Here is an 8,996-nt window from a genome sequence, read left to right as displayed (position 1 = left end):
ATCCAAATCGTTGTTTTGACAGTACAACAGTAGATTATCTACACAGCAGATGTAGTATCAACGGCATCATCTAAACCACTTGGAGTGTCAATGGATGGTGAGTATCCATGAAATTTGATCGCAACCCAACCAGTTGCTTGATCGAAGATTTTTAAAATACAAAGTTCGCGGAATACCATTCAGATAAAGGTTCATCATTTGAAACATGTCAATTGCTCAATTGGTGAGAGAAATATGTTTCCAAAGTGCCAAACAATCATTTTAGCTTGTAACCCGGGTCGGTTAACAATTGCCCAGGTGTATTTTTGCGGCTACATAACATTCATCATAGGTTTGTAAACATTAAATAAAAAAAAGCGCAACCATTTCCGGTTCAGAAATGCAGTTTCAGTTGAGTTTTGATTATAATCTAGAACTGGTGTGCTTTATCTAATGTATACAAACCTATGATCAGATGACTGATAGAAATTTTATTCGAACCCATATGTATAAGGACGAGAATAAGTTACTGATAATAGTCGGTTGGTATAAGACGCAGAGATAGTTCCTATAAAGTTCAGTTTGTTTAGATCACTTTATTGGAACAGATCGTTACTAGACCTTTTTGCAATGATTGCAATATTTCTGTTGCTACTATCGATTACGGCTGTCCTTGGAATTCCTGGTAATAGACGTCTCTTCCTTCATCCTCATAATAACCTCCATATTCATTGTCTGAACTGTTTGTCCCCCAGCTGCAAATTATTCCGATTCTTTCGTCATAACCGTCTATGTACCTCATGTGCGTTGTTTTTCCACAGCTGCCGATGAAACCGAAGCATCCAACGCCGTCAGTTACACCCTACCAAGCCCCGGAGTATGCGGGAACAGTCTTGCCGATCGTATCCTCGGAGGAAATAAAACTGCCCTAAGCGCCTATCCGTGGACTGCTTTACTGGTGGTCGAGCCACGGACCGGAGGGGCCGAATCCTTCGGTTGCGGTGGCTCATTGATTTCCGATCGTTTCGTGCTGACGGCTGCCCACTGCTTCCGGGAGCTTCCTGATTGGGCTCACGTGTAAGATTGATTTGATTAGGTGATAGTTTTCATAACTGGTTTGATGTCCAATTCCATATCTGCAGGGTACGTGTCAGACTAGGTGAGTGGGATCTAGAAAGTGATCCCGACTGTAATGAAGGAAACGTTTGCAACGATAAACCTCTGGACGTGAATCTGGACAGCCATGTTGTGCATGAGGATTACGACTCGAAGAATTTACATAACGACATTGCGCTGATAAAGTTGGCGAAAGAGGTTACATTCACGGAGTACATTTCACCGGTATGCCTTCCTCTAACTGACGAGCTCCGGAGTCTACCAGAGCAAGGAAAAGTATTCACCGTGATTGGCTGGGGTACCACAGAACGTGGACAGGAGGTTCCTGGCGTATACGGTAGTCGGTACAAACTAGAAGTTGACGTTCCGGGTGTGGGTTTGGAGACATGCCGTGGACCGTACCCGAAGCTGTTGGACTCGGAGCTGTGCGCTGGTGGCGAGGCAGGCAAGGATTCGTGCCAAGGTGACTCCGGTGGCTGTCTGGTGGCTCCGGAGAGTGATGGCTATTGGTACCAGTACGGTGTTGTGAGCTGGGGATATGGGTGTGGTACAGCAGGTGTTCCGGGAGTGTACGCTCGCGTTAGCAGTTTTACCGATTGGATCAAAGCGAATATGAAATAGTTGACTAAAGCTTTAAGAAGTACTTTTAAAATAAATTAAATCAATTTAATAAAAGAACATGTTTTACTAAATAGTTCAATAGATGTAAAGTTTGAAACTTGAAATACAAAGCCGAAAGCAACTGAATCGGACAAACCACAATAATCGAACCATTGTAACATTGTTAACAGATTGATATTGAAATACGACTGTATGGTTGACTCTCTCGATTAACGGCTACGCAGTCTTGGGATTTAAAAAACGAGTTGTTTCATTCACCCGACGTTTCGACACGGGGATAGTGTCTTCCCCCTGAGGAAGACGCAACCCCGTGTCGAAACGTCGGGTGAATGAAACAACTCCTTTTTTAAATCCCAAGACTGCGTAGCCGTTAATCGAGAGAATTGCTAACAGAAGTCATGATAAAATCAGAGCTGGTTACTCAAGGTTTCCAGATTTCAGCGCCACCTTTACTAGTACGTCCCCAAGGAAATTAATTTAATAAATAAATTAGAATTATTCCGGGAAATCAACTTCATGCATTCATATTTCACGATATGGTTATAAAACAATCGCTGAAGAGACGGTTGAATGTTATAACTTTTTAATCGGGCTCCCTACTGTATCACAACAGAACCATACCTCTCGAAATAAACGCAACATGAATTCGACCCTAGGCCTGTCTGTGTTTCATATCCTCATTCGTGCAGTTTTCGTGCTATGAGCTGTTTTGGTGGGGTGGCTCGACCATCCTTCACTTTTCCCCAGACATCAAGCGATCAACAGTCGCCTCCACCTCGTGGAGATTATATGGAGAAACAAAGACATTCTGGCTGGAATTCCTTGTTTGTGTTTTGCTAGAACTCTTCTTGAAATTTCCAGAAATTTTAAAACGATTAGCTTCAGGAATACCGCCCGACAATCCCCAAAGGTATGTCTTTTTGAGAATTTATTAAAAATTAAATAAAAAAATCTGGAATGCTTAAATAATTTTAGCGAGAATTCCTCTAAAGATTCCTCTTAGTATCTCCTCAAGATGCATCCCTGTCCACGGAGTTCTTTAAAAAAATTTCCAGAGATTCATCCAGAGATTCTTTCAGGGATTTTTCCTGGAGTTTTCATTGGTTCTTCTTCGGCAGTTTAAAATGAATTTCATAAAAGATTCAACCAGTTTAACGGTCCACGGGTTTCCTCAGAAATTTCTCCAGATATTTTCCTGAGATTCCTTAAGTCCCCAGAACACGCACTACGTCAGCGAGGTGAGCGTCAGCTAATGCACGAAGAAGGTTAAGGAATGCTGCACTCCTTCATGTATTTCTTTAAATATTTCCGAAGTAATTCCTTCCGTAATATTGTCAAAATATCTCCAGGAGATTTTCTTTGGAATTTCACCAAATACTCTTCTGTAAATTTCTCAAAAAAAAAAAAAAAACTTGTAGGAATTTCTCGAGAAGTTTCTCAGGAATTCCTCCAAACATATCTTCAAAAGATGCGATTCCAGGATTTTTTTTTTCATAGAGATTTGGAGATTTGAAGTTTTTGGGAAATTCCTCTTTGATTTTCTTTTAAAAATTCAATAATTCTCCCAGATACTTAAAAAAAATGCAAAAATTACTCCAAAATCCAAGGCTTGGAATTTTTCAAGGAATCGTTTTAGGCAATTTTTCTATGAATACTTCTGAGATTTCCTCAAAACAAAAGTTTTTTTTTTTTATTTTTTCAGTGGTTCCGTAAAACAAAATACTTCCAGTTTTTGCTAGATTCATTTCATAAATTTCTCCGGGTGGTAGTTTTGAGTACAAATCCCTTCAGATATTGTAAAAGAAAGTTTTCTGAGAATTCCTTCAGAGATGTCTCCAGGATTTTTTCAGAAATTCTCCATGGGACCCTCAGACATTTATTGAGGGAAGAAAATAAGAGTTCCACCAGTACCTTGTCTGATTTCATGATTTTTTTTTTTTCTGAGCATTAAAGGGGTATCTTAAGGTATTTTTGTAATTTTCTTTTAATTATTATTCAGACGTTCATCCAGGTATTATATAAGAGATAACTTCAGAAATTGTATAAGAATTTTTTTTTCAGGAATTCCTACAAAAAAATCTAGAATATCATCATGGAGCTTTAAGGGATTTTCTTGACAGGATTAGAGGTGTGCGCCGCCGATTTTCGGTTCACGCCGCCGCCGCCGATTATTTTTCGGCGCGCCGCCGGTTACGCCGCCGAGCTCCAATTTTTTACGCCGATCTCAAAAACGTATTGATAAATTATATTATTTCTTGATTTATATCATAACAATATTTCAAGCAATTCATTGGAGACATCTGCATGTATGCATGTATATACGCGGTAAGTTTGTAAGTTTGTTTTCAGCGGTGGTCCATTTTTTGGTCCGGTAGTTGTTTTAAATTCTAAACTTCGTATGTCGCGTCAACGATGTTTTGAAAGTGAAAGAGTTTGTCCTTTGAAAAGAGCCGTAGCGTGGTCCCATGGCGCCCTTGGCAAGCATCCAGATTGGCGCCCTATGACAATTGGATATTGTTAATTTGCAAAAAAAATTGTAGCTATTCATTTTTTTTTCAAAGTTTTTTTAGATTTTGGTTTCCCGAAGAAACAAATTTTCCCCGATGTTTTATTTTTATTTTTTTAGAGTGTTTTTTTTCGTGTATTTCTTTGGGGAATCACCAAAATATTTTCCCCATTTCTTTTTACTTTCTCGAATATAAGTACGAACACATTTTAAATTTAAATAATCTGATAACCACCAGCAAAAAAATTGAAATTACATTTCAGATTGCTAATAATAATTATGCAAAAATTTCTTCAAGAAACCGTTCAGTATTTTTTATTTTCAGGATTTTTTGTTCAACTGATTTTTGTTTCCAAAAATACTTTATTGTCTTCAAGGGTTTTCAGGAATCCGACTTTTTAAATTTTTGATTCACCTTTATTGTTATTTAATTTTTAATTTTCTTTACCAAATACTTTTACCAAAGGTTTCCCTTGAAGAATTATCAAAATATTTCCCAGCAGAAAGTTAATTTGAAGGAAGCATTAGACATGGATGAATAACGGGAGGAATTCCTGAACTTTCATTATGAGTTTTTTGTTAGAATCTCTAGATGAATTCCTTTTGGAATCACTGAATGAAGTTCTGCAAAAATCTCTGGAGTTTCTGCAGGAAAAATCCGGGAAACATTTCAGCAAGAATTTTCAACGTAATTCATGAAGCAATTCAAGCAGGAATTCCTGGTACAGTTTGTGAAGAGATCCTTGAAGGAATGACTATAAGAATTTGTGGAGACCCACAGGAAGTATTTCTGATAGAATGCTTGGAAGACTTTTTGAAGGAATTCCTGAAAAAAAATCATAAGGAATCTCTGGAGGTTTTTTGTTTTATTCCCCAGAAGGTTTTACGAAGTAATCTCTAGAGGAATTTCTGAATGAATTCATGTAAAGCTTTCAAAATAAACCATTGGAAATAAATTTGATGATCAATGGCGGATTTTATAACGGAATACCTGGAAAACTTCTGAAATAGTTCCAAATTTACGATTTTTTGGAGGGATTCCAGCAGAAATTTATGTAAATTTTTTAAGTGAACATGGAAAAAATCGAAAGAAATCACTGGAAGATTTTCTATAAGCGATATGTGAGATTTCTTCTGAGAGGCATTTCTGCGGGAATCCGTGCAGGGATTTCTGAAGGAATCTCTAAAGGATTATCTATGGGAAATAAGGCACAAATATGAAATAAAAGTATTGAGAAGTAGAAGCATGAACCCTTAGAAGATCTGGAGGAGAAATTTCTGACGGTATCCTTAATGAAAATTCCCAAATTTATCGCTGAAGGATTTTTAAAAAGAATTTTCTTTAGGAAACTATGGAAGTTTCGAAAGGAAACCTTTGACCAGTTTCCGAATAAATTCCTATAGATAACTCCTGAATGTCTCCCTGAAAAATTTCGAGAGCAGTCTTCAGAAGATTTTTTATTTCTTTTTTAAGCATTCCTGAAGGAGTTTCTGTACCTAATAATTTCTGGAGGCATTGTTGAAGATTGTTTCGAAGAAATTCCTAGAGGAATTTCTGAAACAGTTATTGAAATATTTTCTGAAGGAAGCCTAGCAAGAAATTCCGAAGAAATACTCAAAATAATCTAAAGAAATCTGATTGTTTATAAATACAGACCGTTGATAATACATCATCAATTTTAGGTACTGTAAATAGTGAAATCTTGATACATTCAAGAAAACAATTGAATCATTCTGTTTCCTTCTAGCCTTAGGCCTTTTCGGCGCCCCTCTGAGGCTGGCGCCCTTGGCGGGGGCCAACCTGGCCAACCGCACGCTACGGCTCTGCATTGAATCAAATCGAGTTCACAAAGATACTGGGGGTTCCTGAAGATAACTGATGGCTGAAGAAAGAATGTAGGGATTCCGGAGATTGAAGAAAATGCAAGTGACTCTGAAAAAGTTTTTGTCGTGTTCATCTCCAGAAGAGATGAAATTTCTCCAGCAACTCTTTTGAGGATTTGAATTTCACCAAGAATTCCGCTAAGAGTTCCTCCGGGAACTCTCGAAGGTCCTTCAGGAAATCCGAGGGTTTCCTGCGAGACATCCTCTAGGAGTTTCTCCGGTCATTGCTACAGAAGTTTCACTGGGACTTTTTGTAGTACTTCCTCTAAGAGTTACTACGGGTATTTTTTTTAGGAGATCCTTCGGGAATTCCTCTAGAAGTTTTCCCTGGGAATTCCTTTAGGAAATCGTCGGGCAATTCCTCAAGGAGCACCTCCGGGAATTCCTCCACGAGTTCTTCAACGAGTTCTTCCGGAAATTTCTTAACGAATTTCTACGGGAATTCATTTAAGAGTTCATAGTAATTGCACTGGAAATACCAGAAGTTTCCTCCGATAATTCCTCTAGGAGTTTCTCTTGTAATTCCTTTAGGAGTTCTTCCGGGAATTCTTCTGGGAGTTCTACTGACAAGCTCTGTAACAGTTCTTCCTGGATTTTTTTCCAGGAGTTTCTTTACGAATTTCTTCTGGGAATTACTCTAGGATTTCTTCCAGGAATTCCTCAGGGAATTTATCTACGAGTTGCTTCGGGGATTCCTAATCGATTTTTTTTTCGGGAATCGCACTAAAAGTTTCACCGTGACTTTCTCTAAAGTTCTTCCAGGAATTCGTCTAGGAGTTCTTCCGGGAATTCGAATATCTTCGGGAATTCCTCCGATAAATTCCGTTAAGAATTCCCACGGAAGTTCCTCAAGAAGTTCTTCCGGAAATTCCTCTAAAGTTTCGGTGAAAAATCCAGCAGCTTCCCCGAACGTTCTCCTAAGCGTTCTCCCAGGAATTTCTCTAGAAGTATTTGAGTTCATCCGGGAATTCCTCTACGAGTTCCTCCGGGAATTTCTTCACGAATTTCTTGGGAATTCTTCTAGGAGTTCCATCGAGAATTTGTCTAGAACTTCTCTCAGGAATTTATGTGGGGGTTCATCCGGCAATTTCCTTAGGAGTACCTCCGGAAATTCCTCTACGAGCTCCTCTATGAGTCCTCAGGAAATGCCTTTACGCATTTCTTCGGGATTACTTTAAAAATCCGACTGGGAATTCCTCCAGAAATTCTTCCGGAAAATCATTTAAGAGTTCACCTGGGAACTCATCTAGGAATACCTCCGGTAATTTCTCTAAGAGTTCCTCCTTGAATTCCTTTCCGAATTTCCTCGGCAATTTCTCTGGGAGTTCTTACGGAAATTCTTCCAATTACGTTACTAGTTGCTATAAAAGTTTTTCTGGGAGTTGCACAACGAATGCCCGGAGTTTAATCCGAGAAATTTTCTTTGAGTTCCTCTAGCAATTTCTCTTGGAGTTCTTCCGGCAATTTCACTAAGAGTTCTTCTAATACTTGTTTCCGGAATTCTTCCAGGAGTTTCCCCAAACGTTCCACTATGAGTTCATCAGGGAATTCTTTTAGATGTTCTTTTGGAAATTCGTTTATGAGTTCATGTAGGTGTACCTACAGGAATGCCTCTATGAGTGCCTCCGGGAATTCCTTTAAGATTTTATTCGGAAATCCCTCTAGAAGTTCCACCAGGAATTCCTCTTGAATTTCTTCCGGGAATTTCTATAGGAGGTCATTCTGGATAATTTTTTGAGCAGCATGTGAAAATTGAAAAATAAAGAAACCGTAACTATAAACATGTCATTGCATCTTCAACATGATGAGTTACTAAAAAATAAAACACTGATATTGATTAACGTAATCAACAAAAATTTAAAAATTATGGCCACGCCGTTTCACGCCGCCGCCGCCGCCGCCGAAAATTCATTCGGCGTCACGCCGATCACGCCGCCGCCGCCGGCCAAAAAAGTGTAAAACGCCGCCGCCGACAGATTTTAAATCGGCGCACACCTCTAGACAGGATCTTTTTTGGGGATTTTTTAAGACGATTTTCCAAAGATTTCTTAGAAATTCCCTAAAGAATTCTCAATTTCTGGAGGAATTTCTGAAAACTCTCTGAAGGAATTTCTAAACAAATTCTGCAGTGATCTCAAAAGACATCCAAGGAGATATTTCTGATCAAACTACAGAAACTTGTATCAATTTTTGCAGAAATCACCGAAGAGATTTCACAAAGAATTCTTGGAGAAACGCTGGAATTAATTTCCTGAGCAATCCCTGCAGAATTTTTAAAGAAGTTTTTATAATAATATCTAAAGAACTCCATGGGAAAAGTTTTGATAAAATCCTTTGCTTAATTTCTTTAAAAAAAAACCCTAAAAATTTGAAGAAGTCTCTGGAGATATATTCTTAAAAGAAATTCCATGAAATTTCAGAAGAAATCCGCAGAAGAATCTCTGTAAAAATCTTAGAAAGCACATTTGAATGAATCTCTGAAAAAATATTCGAATAAATACCAAGGAGATTTCCGAAGAAATTTCTTCAGAACTTCTCGGAAAACCCTTGGTGGAGTTCTTTGAAAAAAATAATTGAGGAAGTTATAGGAAAATTCAGGGGGAAATCCTTAAATTAAATTTATTGGAAAATGTTCTAGAAATATTCTTGGAGAAATCAGTGTACGAATTTTCAAGAACGCATAGATTCTTCTGCAAAAATCTCTAGAAAAAACTTGTGAGATATTTCTGAAGGAATTTGCATAGAATTTCCTAGGAAACATTTTTGAATGAATTTCTTAAAGAACCCATGGAGAAATATTGGAGGTATCCTCAGAGGTATGCCAGATAAATTTATGGGGAGGAAATCATGAAAAAATTCTTAACATGCTGGAGGATTTTCTCTAGGAACT

At 38.1% G+C, this 8,996-nt stretch overlaps 1 protein-coding gene across 1 annotated transcript; it reads left to right on the top strand.

Annotated features, from left to right (window-relative positions):
- The first annotated feature begins 539 nt into the window (after positions 1–539).
- LOC115254234 (CLIP domain-containing serine protease B4) lies at positions 540–1,795 on the top strand. The gene is made up of 3 exons (XM_029878269.2): positions 540–664; positions 801–1,056; positions 1,122–1,795. The coding sequence occupies exons 1-3, from the start codon at positions 610–612 to the stop codon at positions 1,714–1,716; spliced, it is 906 nt and encodes a 301-aa protein (XP_029734129.1). The 5' UTR covers positions 540–609; the 3' UTR covers positions 1,717–1,795.
- Positions 1,796–8,996: the final 7,201 nt, after the last annotated feature.

This window comes from Aedes albopictus, chromosome 2 (genome assembly GCF_035046485.1).
Source record: "Aedes albopictus strain Foshan chromosome 2, AalbF5, whole genome shotgun sequence".
Lineage (NCBI taxonomy): Eukaryota > Metazoa > Arthropoda > Insecta > Diptera > Culicidae > Aedes > Aedes albopictus.
This window is presented reverse-complemented; position numbering and strand designations above follow the sequence as displayed.

Excerpts from the sequence above, each read along its gene's own strand:
- LOC115254234 (XM_029878269.2), top strand. The coding sequence starts at position 610 with ATGATTGCAATATTTCTGTTGCTACTATCGATTACGGCTGTCCTTGGA. Across the intron at positions 665-800 it reads GGCTGTCCTTGGAATTCCTG|CTGCCGATGAAACCGAAGCA; the intron begins GTAATAGACGTC and ends GTTTTTCCACAG. Across the intron at positions 1,057-1,121 it reads CTTCCTGATTGGGCTCACGT|GGTACGTGTCAGACTAGGTG; the intron begins GTAAGATTGATT and ends CCATATCTGCAG.